The sequence below is a fragment of the Eulemur rufifrons genome, chromosome 3 (genome assembly GCF_041146395.1).
Source record: "Eulemur rufifrons isolate Redbay chromosome 3, OSU_ERuf_1, whole genome shotgun sequence".
Classification (NCBI taxonomy): domain Eukaryota; kingdom Metazoa; phylum Chordata; class Mammalia; order Primates; family Lemuridae; genus Eulemur; species Eulemur rufifrons.
The window spans coordinates 67,436,780-67,454,195 of record NC_090985.1 but is presented as its reverse complement, the minus strand read 5'-3'; the positions used below and the strand labels follow the sequence as shown (position 1 = coordinate 67,454,195).

General features: G+C 39.4%; 1 protein-coding gene across 1 annotated transcript in view; it reads right to left on the bottom strand.

Moving 5' to 3' along the window:
* The window catches only part of PIP4P2 (phosphatidylinositol-4,5-bisphosphate 4-phosphatase 2), a 49,444-nt gene extending 32,822 nt beyond the window's left edge, over positions 1–16,622 (bottom strand). The window contains exon 1 of the mRNA XM_069466242.1: positions 16,419–16,622. Within this exon, the coding sequence (XP_069322343.1) occupies positions 16,419–16,524 (106 nt within the window). The 5' untranslated portion in view covers positions 16,525–16,622. The remainder of the gene's footprint in view (positions 1–16,418) is intronic.
* Positions 16,623–17,416: the final 794 nt, after the last annotated feature.

Genomic DNA, 17,416 nt, shown 5'->3' with positions numbered 1-17,416 from the left:
ACAGAGTATAAAAAAGGAATCATTTCATGATAATAAAAATTTCATAGAAAATCTGTGACTCATCAAAAGGACAGACTGAAAGCATGTGGATCACAAGGCATAATAATGGTCTTTCTAAAACACTCAGAAGGAACCATTATTATTCTGTAAACCCACAAGTGATCATGTTACATTTTCCCATCACAAACATCGACTTAATTTATCTATTTTATGCCAAACAGCCCTCCTGTCTTGCTAATTCATCCTGGTGTATTAATCCATACTTCATTTTTGTCCAGATACATCCTCTAGCATTTTAAAGATTGAAATTGTTTTGCTGCATTGCTCTGACCTTTATGGTAATACTTGCCAGTTTAATTCACTTATCATCGCACTAGCACATTCTTTATACTCGGCTCTTCGGGCCCTTAACAAAGATGTTGTATCAAAATTGAAAAATGATATCAGATTAAAATGAGAAATATTGTAGGATGTTATAAGAGGAGCAAGAAAAGTATAAAGGAGCAGCCTGAGAAGAAGGCCTGGCTTTTTTCTCCTCCAATTTTCGTTGCAGGGATTCATTTTCCCTTAGGATCTTTGCAGAGTGTGAGTAGGAACTGACAACGCTTGGCCACTATGGGATAGCTGCTTTTACTGTCAAACCTCTCCAGTTCAATTCAACAAAAAGAAAGAGAAGATCACTTTCTGTTCCTCTCCTTCTCTGAAACCAAAGAAATAAAGCTATTCTAGGAAAGCCTGGGTTCTCCCAGAGCCATGATACTCTCGGAAGGATTCACCTGGCTAACGTCAGTTTAGAAGGCAAATGTGCTGGCTATCAGATTACTGACCTCAGCTCCAATTCACCCTTCTCTACTCTCTTTTGTGATGTTGGAGCTGGAACTTTGCAAAACCATATTTTGGTTTTGTGAGCTGGCACCAGGTTATGCGCTATTAACAGGAGGTGATAGAGGAGCCTCTGCAAGGCTGGAGGAGGAAGGGACTAGTTCCTTTTATTTGTTACCTGTTTGCTCCCAACCTGGTTGCTGTTTCTCTGAATGTCATCCCAGGAGTACTGCTTCACCCTGGAGGCAGCAGTTCTTTCCCATAGGAACACGGAAGCCAGTTGGCAGTTTTCAACATTTGCCAGAACCAGCTTCACAGTTCCTGTGCTCAGAAAAGACCCCAACACCAGCTGGCCTGTGCCCTTTCCCCAGGTGTACAAGGTCTTTCCCCACAGTTCAGAGACACCAGCACCAGCGGGCCAGTGCCTCTTCTTCAGAAGTCATGTTTCAATTCTGCAGGACGCCTCCTTGACATTACCAAGTTTTAATAGTTCCAATCTCTGACATTACCAAGTTTTAATAGTTCCAATCTCTTCACTTTGTTCTCTCAGCCCTAGTGGTGGTAGCTGCTTCCTGCTACCTCCTTGATACCTTAGAGTTATATGTTTACCTCTCAGTTACCTAGTTAATAACTTTATACCTGGTTAACAATTCTTTATATTAAATTCTATTGTGTGGTTTGTCTTTAACCAGTCCTGACTGATATAGAAACTCATATTATAAGTGATCCCAGGAAACAAACCCTCAAAGATGGAACTGAAGGAGTGGTTTGGTTAACTAGGGCCTGAATGCCATGTTGAGATCCTTACCAAAAGGAAACGGCATGGTAGTAATCCACAGCATACGGTGCCATCCTGATAAATCAGATTATCCACTACAGTTGACAGTGATGTTTGTGGCTCCATCACGTGATAATCACGTGATTATTATGACAGTAATTAGCATATGGACTGAGAGGTGGATGGATTCCTATAAATGCACTGGACCCTTACAGACAGAAAATGAGAAGTTCAGGTCTTTAAACTCTCAGCTCAAGTCATGGTTAGAGAACAAGAGAACTTCTATTACAGTCTTAAAAGTATCACATTTCTAATTAGCAAAGGGAATATACTGCTGGAAATCAAACACAAAACTTAATTGTGCAGATTGCAAAATTATAACATCAGATAAATCCATAGCCTTAGAAGCCTCTCATTGAAAGTTAGGACATTGATTGCAAAGGAGTGGAACTCTGAAACTGGAATGGGGACATATGGTTTCGCTCAAACAGAGCTCAGAATCTTAAATTTCTAAGTCACTCTAAGTCTCCCTTGCAAATGGAAAATATCTTTCCCTCTTGTGTCTAAGGAGACAAGTCTTCCCTTGCTGGAAAACTCTTTCATGACCTTACCTGAGGCAGCTGCCTGACCTGAGGATGGCCAGCCTTCTTAAAATCCACCCTCAAAACCCTTTGTTGCCTCAAGACTCATAGCTAGAGTCAAACCTCAACACATCCCAGAAGGGCAAGTACACAGTCTAACTCAGTAAGATGCAGCTTATACATCAAGAGAATTGCAAGGTTTTGATAGCATATATTGTCAGAAACCTGTAGAATATTTGTGGGAGTGTTAAACCAAAGAGGATGGAACATAATACTGAAATGAGCCAGATTTTCTGGATTTGATGCTTGTTTTAAAGCTAGAAGTAGCTCAAAGAGTTTTCTTGTTGGTTGATGACACTTGGTTAATGACGTTGAGATGCCAGAACATCCCCAGCATGGTACAGAAAAAGCAAAGACTTAGGGAGTTAGGAATGTTGGAGTGGATTTATACATCCCCTGAGAGGGCCCAAAGCATACTTCCTTCACGAAGCCATCAGTAAATGCGTTAGAGGAAAACATGCATCCTGCTGTGGTTGCTCTCCAATGCAGACCAGGCGTCACAGAATGAGATGACCCTACTGAGATGTGCAGCCTGATTTCAATGGGGGTGATGGGGTCCCAGAGTAACAGGACAAACAACAGCAATTAAACACCAAAGACAAGGTGGGTGCATTTATTATAAAGGGAAGTAGTCATATTAGAATACTTTGACGCACAGGGACTATTAGCAGTGGCTGATTGAAATTAGCCTAGGATTGAAATGGATGGGTAATCTGCAAAAATGTTATTTGGTTGTATATATTAGAAAAAACTCTAGGTGTTTTAACCAGCAACCGAACTTGAGTAGCCCCAATAGAGAGTCATAATCTTTCTACCAGTTTCCAACAAAAGCAGGTTCAAGACCCAGAGCAAGTTTGTTGAAGGGGTGGCTGGTGCCCTTGAGGAAGGATCCAGCAGCACTGCCACAATATGCACCATAAATCTCCCTTCAAACCTTCAGCACAGAGCCCTGAGGATATTTACTAGACTATCTGAGGGAGAAAAGAAAATAACGCAGATTGTTCAGTGATTACCAGAAACTGGTCTTTAAAAACAGTGCTGATTCCAGAGGGGCACAAAGTGGCCATCAGGTGACAAAATGGAATCTTAACCCTGGTTCACCTCATAGTCATCCCAATAGATCTGGGAACCCACCCTGAATTATATTTTCTCAGTTCCTGAAAACATAACTGGAACAAACATTCTTGGCAACCAGCAAAATTGCCAACTTTGTTCTCTGGTCCATAGGTTAATGTAGAAAGAGCCAAGTGGAAGCCTCTGGAACTTATTCCAAAAGTAACACCACATCCACAGGGGGAACTGCAGAGATAAGTGCCACTATGAAAGGTCTGAAAGATGCAGGGGTGGTGATACCTATCACATCTTCATCCAACTTGCTTATTATTCCAAATTTGACTGCTGCTCCAGGGCAATCCTACTTCCTTAACTGGAGAGGTATGGTAAGGTCCCTCTGTGAGCTCTGATGGCAGAGAAAGTCAAGAGGCCTTGAGCTATAGTCAGGGGAAACGCAGCAGCCAGCCAGACACAGTTGATAGTGGATGCCTGGGAGGTAGATAACATTCAGTCGGTCCCAAGTTCTCAAGTATCTACACTACCAGGCACTGTGCTAGATGCATGTCAGGGATATCAAGCAAGGAGAATGAGGTATGCTCTTGGGGCTCAAAGAGGATCCATGACTCAAAGAGCTCACGTTCTAAAAATGCAGAAAGGCTGTACAGCTACAATTACAATTTGGTGTGTTAAGTGCCCTGATAAGACATGCACACAGTGGACTATGGGAGCATGCATGAGGACATCTAGAGCTGACTAAGGCAAGGTATGTGCAGAGATGGGGGCAGGGGAGGAAAGAAGAAGGGTGGTGATACAGTCATCCTGGTACAATTTAGCATTTCTTCAAGTGCTGCAACCCTTCTATATTTAAAAAAATGTTTTTTTGAAGAGACAGGGGTCTCACTGTGTTGCCCAGGCTGGAGTATAGTGGCTGTTCACAGGCACAATCCCACTGCCGATCAGCAGGGGAGTTTTGACCCACTCCATTTCCAACCTGGACCAGTTCACCTCTCCTTAGGCAACCTGATTGTCCCCGGTCCTGAGAGGTCATCATATTGATGCCAAATTTAGTGCAGACACCAAATTGGCATAGCGCACTACAGTCCAAAACTCCTGGGCTCAAGCAATCCTCCCACCTCAGCCTCCCGAGTAGCTGGGACTACAGATACATGCCATTGCGCCCGGTCTTCCTGTATATTTTTACCATCAACACCTTCCTCCAAACAGCAGCTCTAGAAAAACAGCCATATCTTATTAACTGTAGTTGTAACATAAGCTTGAGACCAAAATCCATCTACATCCTAGTGCTCCAGTACTGCTTATTACTGGCATTCTTATACAGCAGGTGATAATGAATACTGAACCCCGCTATGGGTTATTCATTTATTATCTTTCCTTACCTTAGTGGACGCAGGCATTTGGGTTGTGTCAAAAAACTGCCACATAACTGGCAACATTGACAAGAAATGCCCAATGACCTGCCAATGACCAATTCCTGAATGACAACAGCTTCTGCTCTGACTTCTATAGGTCTAATAAGTCTATCTCTACCTTATCCTGATAATACATTTCACCTGCAGCAGTGGTGCTTTCTTCAAGTATAGACAGTTTATATGTTATATATCCTCCTCTCACTTTATCCATTACTTTGCTTATTTATAATTCAAAAAATGCAATTTTTCTGGCATGATTTATGTGAAATCATATTGTGTATTTGCATGGCCCCATTCTTAGTTTGTTGTTTACAATATTGCTTTCAAGAAAGCATGTGTTGCAAGAAAAATAGATACTGATTTTTATTCCAGCAAATAAATTGCTTCTAGTGCAAAAAATGTACTAGCCTAGAAATTAAGAAATTCTTCTTTTGGCATGAGGAGGCAAAGAATCCCTATTCCATCACTCTTCCTAGACAGCTCACTTCACCATAACAGGCTGTGTGTATTTTCTAAGGGAAAGCAAGGCATGCCTTTGTACATAACTAGGTGTACACATTAAATGATAACTTACAAGTTACAAGTATTTATAAATCACAGTTATAAAATGTACTTACATATACTTGAACCCGAAATTTTTTTTAAGATATTTTAGATAAAAGAGGATATGAGAGAAAAAGGTAACCTCAGTATATGGGGGAGGGGAGACAGTTCAACTGGATTTGTAACATTTGCTTAAATATATGAAACTGTATGATACAATGTTAAGGTCCAATAAAATTTGGTGGTAAAATATATGAACTATTATATTATAATCTGTATTTTTCTAAACTAAAATATTTCCCCCACTCACTTTTTAAAGAACCTACGGACTAATATATTTTAGATAAAAAGTCAATAGTTTAGTAATTTTGGACATATTCACCATAAATCTGAGCAAAATCAGATATATACATGAGGGTCTGATGAGCCTTTTAGAATCAATATTTATTTTTGCAAGCATACAATAAGTGCTGAAAGATATTTAGGGAATAAATCCTTTAAATTCTACTGCATATATATTTTAGTCCATGGGTTAACTAAATTTCATTTTGAAATATAGAAATTACTATAGAAATACAAGTTAAGCAGAAGATAGCAGTTCCCATTGTAGCCAGCAGGGGTTACAGCCACAGAGTTCCTCCCTTTGTCATGCGGACATTTTTAATGAGGAAAATGGACTTGACCACATGCTCTGCTGGATCACTTCAGTCTTTTGTTCTCACGTTACTCCAGCTCCCTGTAAAACCTTCACTCCCTAAGTGACTTCATCATCGCTATCATGCCATCCTTCCTTGTTTTCTTGGTCTATCGTTCATTCATACAACTGGTATTTGTTAAATGCCATACGTCAAGATCACATACAAGAGACTGTGGTAAGGCTCAGAGATGAGACAAGAATCCGTCTCCCTCCTTGTCTCTCCCTATAGGACCCCATATACAAATAAGTTTTAAGATATATAATGGGAATGTTGTGAGATATTGCTTTGGGAATATATATATTCCAACAACAGAGATTAGAAAAGACTGCATGAAAGAAAAAGGCTTTGATGAATGGGTACAAATTGAAAGTTATAGTTTTCAGAATCCCTTTCCTACTCATCTACCTACAGGAAGTAAAAAGTAAATCTCTATCTGGAAAAGACTAGAAATAGCTAATAAATGATACTGGATGAGGCAACGAGTATGGTGTTAGGGAAAAGTGTGTACATAGTGATGTTTTCCCTCTTAAAAACAGGACTCTGCCTATTAAGATCTTGACAGGCTGGAGTAACAGACCAAATCAAACATGATGAAATGTGAGAGGTACAACTGCAAGGACCTGTACAGAGATGTGGGGACAAAGTCTAAAAAATGGCTTTTGCTAACATGTTCAGGATAATAATCAAAGATAAACTGTACAAGTATTAAGAATATAATGTGGCCAAAGTCTAATATATTTTAATGATATATTAAATTTTTATTAGTAATATATTTGCATGGCTCAAAAATCAAAATAATATAAAAAAGGTATATGCTCAGAATTATTTTTCCAACTCTTGTGCCCATACACCATGTCTTACTTCAGAGATTTCCACTTATGTTATTGTTCTTATGTATCCTTCCAGTGTTCTTGAAGCTAGTAATATACACATACACTATTCTCATTTCCTCCATCTTTCTTACACAAAAGACAGTATGCCTTATATACTGTTCTTCTTCTTGCTTTTTTCACTTTACAATATATCTGGCAATCTTTTTCATAATAGTACATAGAATTGAATCATTTCTTTTCCAGCTACATATTGTTTAATTTTGTGGATATGACATGGTTTATTGTGGTGGTTTATTAATATAACCTGGCCACAACTTCTTTGACACTCCTCCCATTGAAAGATGAAGTTTTTGTGCCTTCACCTTGAATGCAGGTGTTTATTACTGCTTTGACCGATACATCATGGCAGAAAAGACATTAGATTTGACTTTTGAGACTGGGTCATAAAAGACCATATGGCTTTCACTTAGATCATCTTGTATTCTGGCATGTCTGACAGTTTTAATAATGACCTATGTCCTCCTTGGGGGCTGACACCAAATCTGAATACTCATTTTGTTGAGCCTGGCAAAGTATTCTGTACAGAGAAGTAGAACAGGTCTCCTATGTTCTGTAAATCTGGAAAATGCTTTGTTACAAAAGTTTTAAAAAATTTTATATTAGTTTACAGAATCTATATAGCTCAGTGGAAATTAGTATTTATTTGGGAGGTGTCTTATGGTCTAAAAAATGCTTGAAAATCTTCTTACTTTAAATCTACTCACTTTCATTTCTATATATTGTTTCTCCCCTGGCTGTCTGGTGAATCTTAGCACTTAATCTCTGAAACCATAACATTTTGTCTTATAACATGCCTTCCCCCAAATACTCCCTCTGTAGAAATGACATGCTCAAACATTGAACAGTTAGGGGCTTTCTTGTATATTGCCTTAAAATCCATATTATAAAATAACCAAGCTTAAATATCTTGACAAAATATGAAAGGAAGAAAGAGTTTGCCATTGCCTTTAGAAGTAAATGTTTAGAATAAAATGCCCTAACCAGTCATGTAGCACACGCAAATATTAATACATTCTAGAGAGGGATAAAACACTGCATGCTAGTTGGGCTCCTGATTCCTAAAAGAACCATGTAACACTCCTTAATGTTCAATATACTATCTTTCCAACTTCCAAAAGATACTGGAAGAAATAGGAATTTAAGTGAAAGAGGGGCATTGGAAGTAAAAGAGTGAGGTAAGGAAAGGATAATAAGCATCTACATTTTAAAGTTATAGATATACTTTCTTAGATGTATCTAGATTCCTTACAGAGAATAATTGTGTCATAAGACACAAAAGCCAAAGAGAATATAATATACCACTCCTTTCATAAACGTGGAAAACTGAGGCCCTGAGACGTAAAGTAACTATTCTAAAGTCAAACCGGCAGTAAACGAGAATAAGAAATAACTCAAGTCTCAGGTCCCAAGCCAAACAAACCAGGTAGTAGATCTTCTCTGAGACTATGAAAGGATTTAATTACACGATGCTTGAACAACTCACCAAAGTCCAGGAAAGGACTCATGCTTTTTGCTTTTTTCATATATATTTTTTCTACTTATAGAAAAAAAAATTCCCTTTACAACAGCAACTGGGAAAAAGAAAAAATCTAGAAACATGCAAAAGCAACACAAACTCCTTTGCATACCCCAACTCCTACTACCAAGAAAAAAAAAAAAGCAGAGAAAGCTTCTCAAAAGAATAGAAAACAGCAGGAGCGATGTATTCCCTTTTAAGAGCTATTAAAGGGATGTCATTCCCAGTTTATTGAATACTTCTTAGTCATTATAAAAATGAAACCCAGAACAGCTGAGCACAAAGCTATATTCAGGGTTGTCTGCTTTTTCCCAAAATGGAAGGATTAGGGTTTCCATTTGGATCACTTCCCAGAGATTTGCTTATTTCCCTCAAAGATGGTTATGAACATCCATCCGGCTAACTCTCCTCTCCAACATCTGTATCCATCTGGCTAACATCTGTATCCATCTGGCAGATCTTGTAAACTTTTTAACAGAATGCTCCTAAAAATTTGACATTCCTGAAAAGAGTTTGCATAGTCCTTGGAAATAAACGGGAATTCCAGAGCATCATCTCCCACCACACAGGGAAATGTTTTCACATTTAATAAATAATTGTTGAATGAAATTTGCTCTCCAATCCCAATGTCTCCTCAGACTCCAGACTTGTACGTCCAACTGCCTACTCAACATCTCCAACTGAATCAAGACTAAAGGTACGGCAAACTCAGCATGTCTGAAACAGAATATTGATTTCCACTGTCCTTCTCCCTTTTGCACACAGGTGGCCAACTCCTCCTCCTGTGTGCCTACCTCTAGGTACAATGTAGTGTACCCAGTTGTTTTGGGCATTTTTAGAGATTTGTGACTCCTTTCTTTCCCCTGATTCAATCCATCAGCACATCCTGCTGCTCTACGTTTAAAACACGCCCTGACTCCAATCACACCTCAGTGTTTCCTTCACCTCTGCCCTGGTTCTGACACCATCACCTCTTGCTGCTTCTACTCCTGCAGACTTCTGATTAGTCTTATGTCTTGTTAGCCTCTTCTCATTTTCCCCCCAATAATCCTTTCTCCATACACTAACCAGGATGATCTCCTTAAAAAGTAAATTTTTTTATGTCTCTCCTTTGCTCCAAACTCCCCATGGCTTCTTACTGTCCTCAGGATACAGAATAGAAAACTCCTGTGGGCTTCCCTCGTCTACACCTCTGACCTCTTCCACCACACTTCCTCTAAGTCACCATGCTATAACCCACTGTCCTCTTTGTTTTTAAAATAGCAAGTTTTATTTATACTTGCTTTTCCCATTGCCTCTTCACCCAAATCTTCCAATGGCTGATTTCAACTCACTTTTCAGGTGTCTGGGCGACTCTGGGATAACTTTCTGAACACCCACATAAAGCACTCCCCACCCAGATAGTTACTTTCTAGCCTCATATTCTGCTTTATTTTCTCCATTTTCAGAAATTATAATGCTTACTGTATGTATCTCTCACTCGAATGTAAGCTCCCCAGCATCTGGAATAGTATAACAGGCACTCAAATATTTGAAAGGATGACTGAACAAATGAAACATTTCTTTTTTTTTCCTTTTTTTCTTTTTTTCCTTTTTTTTTTTTTTTGAGACAGAGTCTCGCTCTGTTGCCCAGGAAAGAGTGCCATGGCATCCTCCTAGCTCACAGCAACCTCAAACTCCTGGGCTCAAGGAATCCTACTGCCTCAGCCTCCTGAGTAGCTGGGACTACAGGCATGCGCCACCATACCCGGCTAATTTTTTCTATATATTTTTAGTTGGCCAGATAATTTCTTTCCATTTTCAGTAGAGAGGGGGTCTCGCTCTTGCTCAGGCTGGTCTCAAACTCCTGAGCTCAAACGATCCACCTGCCTCAGCCTCCCAAGTGCTAGGATTACGGGCGTGAGCCACCACGCCCGGCTCACATTTCTTGCTTAATGTTTTAAAGATGCTGGGTAGAGACAGAAGGAAATGTGGGCATTATAAAAGAAAATTTAAAAAAATCCTGGAGCCTGATGCCTACAGAAAAATGGAAAAAGACTATAATAGGCAACGGGCTTGTTACCATATTAGAAAGCTAGAAGCAGATATTGACCAATGTTTGGGCTCTTTTTTCACTTGAAAAGGATGTGGCCTCAGTGAAGTAGATTTTGATTCAAGAACCAGTTTGAAAAAATTTCCTTAAATAGAGCATTAGCATTAGCATAGCACAAAATCAGGTTTCTCGTGTTCAGCAAGACAGTGCTTGCTCCACATCACAATGGGTGCACACCCTACTGGGGCCCCGGGGTAGCTTTAGGAAGGTGCTCTCAAATATGCTGCATCTTTTCTTGCTCATTACAACAACCCGGCTTCCAGGGGATTTTAGGATTCTTGACAAATAAAGTGAGAATTTAATCTAACCTTACAGTGGATTGTGCATGTGATATGGGTCCCTGGGTCTTCATCGTCTCTTCCTGCCAATCCACAGTCAGCCTTAAATGCTGCAAGGATGCAAAGACTTTGCCAAAATATGTTCAAGCTCTCTAACTCAGTAGAAGTCTAATCTAGTGTAGAACATAGTTATAAGTGAACTAAGAATTTACCTCCATATTAAACTCAGGCACCCCATCTAACCTTAGATTTCTCCAGGTATGGGACATAAGAGCATCACTAAAAATAAACCTTAGGTACTACAGGATTTCTAAGAAAGAACAAGAGTATGTATTAAATATTAATAACTTATCTCTCAAACCAGGAGTCAATTTATTTTCTTTTCTAGTCACAGAAAATATTCCGTTAAGCAATTTCAAATTTACACTTTTTAAAAAAGTGAAACAAAGATGAAAGGGATATGGCAATGCCTTCTAAAACCCAATTATGGCTTCATAGAAAACCTAAATGTATTTCAGGCTAAAGGAATATTAATCTCTTCATTGAAATTAAGCTGCTTCACAGTAAGTTTGCAATTAAAATAAAGGTATATTAGACTATGGCGTTAGATAGAAATGAATAATTCTTCAATTCTTTAAAAAGGACTTGAATATAAACAACTCTCTCTAAGGTCCCTAGTGACCTCCACGATACTCAGTTCAAAAGACATTTTTGTCCTTATCTTCTTTGTTCCTTCTTGCAGCTTTCACATGATGACTCCATTCTTGAAGTATTTTCTGCCCCTTGATTCTGTGATATTATCATCTCCTGGTTTTCTTCCTACCTCACTGGCAGCTAGGTTCATCTTCCTCTATCTAATCATTAAACATGAGAGTTTTTCAAAGCTCTGTCCAGGCTCTCTCCTCTTCTTACTTTACTCTTTCTCCCTAGGTGATCTCATCTGGAGCTTCCCAAACTTTTTCACATTGAGGTACATACAGAAAATCACAATATTTGTACGGCTACTCTGAGCTGGAGGCCAATGTCCTGAAGGCTTTAATCAATATCTTAGCACATGTATATTTCACTGAGGCACATCCATGGCACAGTAGGGGGGCCCTGGGAAGCTCTGAATCAACATCCACGTAGTTAGCTGTCACCAATATGCAAATAATGCACAATTTTGTATTTTCAGCCCAGGCCTCATTTCTTAGTCCTACACTTGTAGATTTGATTGTCACATCTCTTCTTGGATATTTGAAAGCATCTGAAATGCAGCATGCCTAAAACTAAGTTCATGATCAACGTTCCCCAAAACTTGGTCCTCATCTGGTGTTCTCTGTCTTAGTGTAGGTAATTACACCACTGAGTTGTATAAGCCAGACTTTTAGGAGATATCCTTGCCACTTCTCTCTCACTCCTTTGTACAATCCATCATCAAGTCCTGTTGAATACACCTAAACATCATCCCTTTTCTCTCCACCTCTACCACCACCTAAGTCCAAACTACCATCAGAGTTCACCAAATTCGCCTGAAATTATTACAGCAGTCAAGGAATCCATCTAACTGGAACTTCTCTAGCCAATCCTCAAATTCATTCTCTAATCTATAGAGTGATTAAAAAATAAGCAAACATCTAATCCAGGCATCCCTTTGCTTAAGGCAAAATTGCTTAACAACACAAACAATGATCTGGATGGATTGACTCATATTCATTGTTCTGGTTACCTATTGCTGCAGAACAAATCACCCAAAATTTTAGTAGCTTAACACAACAATTTGATGTTAGTACTCATGATTCTGTGGGTTACTCAGCCTCAGTTGGGTGGTTGTCACCTAGAGCCTCTTATACAGTTGTAGTAAGAATTTAGCTAGGGTTGGAGTCATCTGAAGACTCAACTGGGCTAGGTATCCAAGATGGCATCTTCACTCACATGTCTGAGGGCTGATTAAGCATCTTTCTTTCCATATAACCTAGTTTCATGTTCCTTAAAGCATGGCAGTCTCAGTGTGTTCCACTTCCTACATCACAAGTTACTTTTCCCAGAGTGCACTTTACAAGAGACCAAGACAAAAGCTGTAAAACCTCTTCTGACCTAGCCTCCAAAGTCATTCAACATATCTTATATCTTATCTTAGAAGTCAAAATCAAGTCATGGGGCCAGCCCAGATTCAAGAGGAGAAACTACAAGAGGGCTTGAATATCAGAAGACATAGTTCTTTGGAGGGGGAAGACAGTCTTTAGAGAGTATCAATCGCATTACCTCTGCAACCACATTACCTCTGCAATCCCATTACCTCTGCAAGCACATTTCCTACTACTGTTTCCACTTTAGCCACATTGGCCTTTCTTAACTTCCTTGTATTTGCCACACTCCATCCTGCTAAAGACTTTGGCCATACCACTTGCTTTGCCTAGAATGCTCTTCCAATCTCCCTTTTGCCAAGTTAACTCCTGCTCAATTTCCAGATTTCAATCGAGCTTCACAAAAGCCTCCCTGACTCCCCTACACAGGTTAAATCTTAACTTATCCTCTCAAGGTACCAGATTCATTTCCATCACTGTCCTTATCACCATTGTATTTTGCATTTGCTTGTGTGATTATGTAATTTACATCCAATATTACCAGTACACTGGAAAAGGAGCCATGTCTGTTTTTCCCCTCCTATCATAGAGCTTGGCTAGTACTCAAATATTTATTTACTGAATGAACCAAAGAAATAAACTAAGTCAATCAAACTGTCTGCCTCTGGATATCAAATTATTTTTTCCTTTTATGCATTACAGTGAAGCATATAATCATATTCCCATATTTAATACATAGATAATTAGACAACCCGAAACATAAGCCATTTTCACAGAGGAAATCTTACAAATTTAAAGGTCATATTCTTTTGCCACATAATACCTACAAAATTATAGGAACGTAGGTACAAAGGAATCAATAAATATATCCAAACTATGTAAATCTTGTAGTATTTCTTCCAATCCCCTTTCAGATGAGCCTAAAATTGTCTTCAGTTTTAATTTCTATACCTAATCAGTAGCTGGCAAGTATACCAAATGAAGCACTGTAATCAGGAGAGAGGTGATTTCCTACTCTATGCAGGAATACAGTACTGACATTAGAGACCACTAGAAGCATTCCACTTAGAAACCCAGGAGGATTTACACAGATCACACGTGATTTTTCTTGCACTAAAACCAGATGCATAATACTAACGGCTCCCCACTACATTATTAATAACCTGTCTAGAAATAAACACTCTACCAACTTTCAACCTGAAATGGAACGTGTCATCTTGGAGGTGGTAACTAACATTCCTGTTCTTTAGAAGGTGACACAAAGAGCAAAGGGTTGGATTGGAGAAAATATTCACTAGTTATGGCTCTTAACTTTTTTTTTTAATAAAAGTCTGAGTAATTACAAATGATATCATAAACTAAAGTTCATTATCAGAAAGTACATCCTATTTCTGATCTTTTGAATTCTAATTGTCAACTCTAATTGTTTTCAACTACTAAAAACATTTGGTCTAGTGACAGAATTTTTTTTACAATCTGAAATAATTCAATCATGTCTTTACTTATTCTTTCTCCCCACTATGACATACGCTCCACAAAGACATGGGTTTGATCAGTCTTGTTCACCTACAGCAGTGTCAGGGACATTGTGCTGCCAAATGAATGAATGAATGAATGGTGGTGGTCTTCCAGAATTAGATTTTGTGTATTACTCATAATATTTATGAAGATGCTTACTTGCTATTTATCAAGAAAAGATATTCTGTCAAAATGCAAAAAAAAAAAAAAAGCCTTTACTTCTCATTTATGCTTCCTGCTTCATAGGTATTATGCCATATGAAATTAGTATTTCAAATTATTAATAACGAACCTGACTCATTCAGCAGTTAAGAAAAAAATTTACTCTACCATAAGGCAGAAGGAGCTTTTTGCTAAATCATTGACTTTCTCTGGTTGTTAAAAGTTTCCTAGCATGGAACTACTTTTTTTCAGTGGCTGAACTGGAACTTGTATTTATTGTGTAGTTGGAGGAGTCCTGTTAGGTTAAACAAATATATTGCAAATAACAAAGAAGTCTACATGTAGGTCCATGAGTGTGACCATTTTTCATGAATAATTTAGCCACTAGTTGACTAAAACTACAAAAACATGGATCCAAGATAGAGGGCATGAAAACAGGTTATAGGATAGTTACTTACGTCCAAACTCTGACTCTTAATCAATTGTCAAATATTTTGTCATAAAATGCTGACTTGATGAAGTTCAAACACTAATAGGTTTGTAAGCCAATATATACCATACAATTCAGATAACAGTAAAATATTAATATCAAATTGGTCCATTAAAGGAAATCCTCCAACCTGGCATCCTCTGATAAAAGTTTAATGCTGACCAACAAACACGACCCATGGGTTTTCTGTAAGTGAATCTATTCCATTTTGCACCTTATTTCTCAAGCCATTGATCACATTAGATTATTTATAGCTAAACATATCTTTCCTTTGTCCTGCTTCTTGGTAAGTGTGGATTAGGATCTAGAGAGCTGATTTTCAAGTTACAATGTGTTAAATGGAAGTTTTAAATACCAGGCAAGTTCAATCTGCTCTACAGCTGCTCCAATTCCAGACTTGAACTTAGAAAAGTTGTGTTACAAGAAATAGGACCTGCCTGTATTTTCAAAACCATTAATTTTGTCTCCTTGGGTTCTTAAACTTCACTCACATTCAGCCAAAAAAGAGAGAAATGCACTTATGCTCCATTTGCAAGTGTCATTTTTGACCAATCTTCACTACCCTAAGTGGTTTTTTAAAGTCTTGCCTTCCATTTTCTATAACTCATAACTCTACCTTATTCTTTTAATATAAAAATCAATTAAAAGGCTTGGAACAAAGATAGATCTTTAAATAAATCAAATAGTTTGGTAAATAGACACTCCTCTTCCTTCTTCAGACCCCATTACCATTTAATCTTTTTTGATTCTATCTTGGGAAGAAAAATAAATAGAAATATATGCAGTATTAACTTGGGTTACTTTTTAAAAGTTAATTGCAATCTCACCCAGATATGCATTAAATATACCGCATCTTCCCTTCTATCAGAAGTAAGGTTCTTCCTTCTCATTCACAACTAAAGCTAACACATGTTCCTTACAAATTAGAGCAATAACGGAGGGCAGAAATTTCAGACATGTTAGGAATATTGATCAACTGTAACCCTGACAGAAGAGAGCACTGGTGAGTGAATAGTAGGAGATGCATATTTTTCCAGCTAAAGCCCTTTCAAGGACGGATGCCAAGGTGAGCAGTACTCCCGGTTTCTCAGCAACGGGAAAGGATTTGTGAATGATTGTGAAAAATTTGCACCACCTCCCAGCTGCACTTGGGGGCTGCTCTGAAAACAGCAAAGCACAGCTTGGGCAATTGATGTCACATCCCGTAGCCCTGGATAAGAAGTGGTGAAATACACACACACACACACACACACACACACACAAAAGCACACACGCCACCGACACCACCAGAAAAGCCCTGCAGTGAAGCTTTCAAGCAGGCATCCTTCTCCCCCGGCACAAGTGAGAGAGGCTCGCCTCCATCTCTAAGCCATCACTCCCAGGTCTTTATCATTCTAGGCTTTTTCCTGCACAGGAGAAAGGTCTACGCTGGCCTTACCTCTGGGGCTGGTTTCTTGCAAGTACGGCGGGGCGGTGGGAGTGACATTCCCCGACTGGGATGCTGACAGCAGCGGCGAGCGTTCGTCCACCCCGTCAGCAGCCATGACTGCGGCAGCGGCGGGCCCGGGGGCGGCTCAGCCCGGGCTGCGGCCTCGGTGGAGGTGGCGGCTCGCGCTGCTGCTTCTGCGGCCGCTGCTGCCGCCTCCGGGAGGGCCCGGGATGTGTCACAAGGCAGGAGGCGGGGGAGGGGAGGGTGCGGGACGGAGGGCGGAGGAAGGGAAGCGCGCAGGGAGGCACGACGGGGGCGGGGAGGGGAGAGAGAGCGCGAGCCCGAGAGCGGGAGGAGGGGAAGGAGCGCAGGAGGGAGCCCAGCCGGCCTGGGGAAAAGGGACACGTTAGGACTGACTGGGAAACGCAAGGAGGGGAAGGAGCCAAGTAACCGAAATGGGGGTACTTGGGATGCTGCGGTGACAAGTCTTTTCCTCTAAGATGGATTGAAAAAAAAAAAAAAAAAAAAAAAAGATCATCCTGATAGGGGCTAAGAGGAAAGGCCTATGACTTGATTACAGGAAAACTAGAGCAAACACAGATATCGAGTTTAGCTCCTCTAGGGAGGAGGGACTGATTCTTGGCTATCAAACTTTGCAGCAATTGCATGAGGAAAGCTTACTCCTGGGGTTATCAATTCCTTCTTAAGGGGTTCTTTTGTTACGAAATTATTTTTCAACATCTGTTGCATGAGTGTTGGCATTCCCTACGTCTCCTTGTTGATTTGTTAACATGACTGTTGGCATTACCTGTTGGGTGCTCTGATAACACTACTTTATTGGAACCATGTTAGCTTTTACAAGTTTCATTTTACCAAATAGGTTGCCATTTTAGTTCTGTTATGTACCATACTGTCCCTGACACACATGCAATAGTGAGGTTTCTGAATAACACAAGACATTTAAAACCAATTTACTTGAGATAATGTTTTAAAATAATCTTTCACTT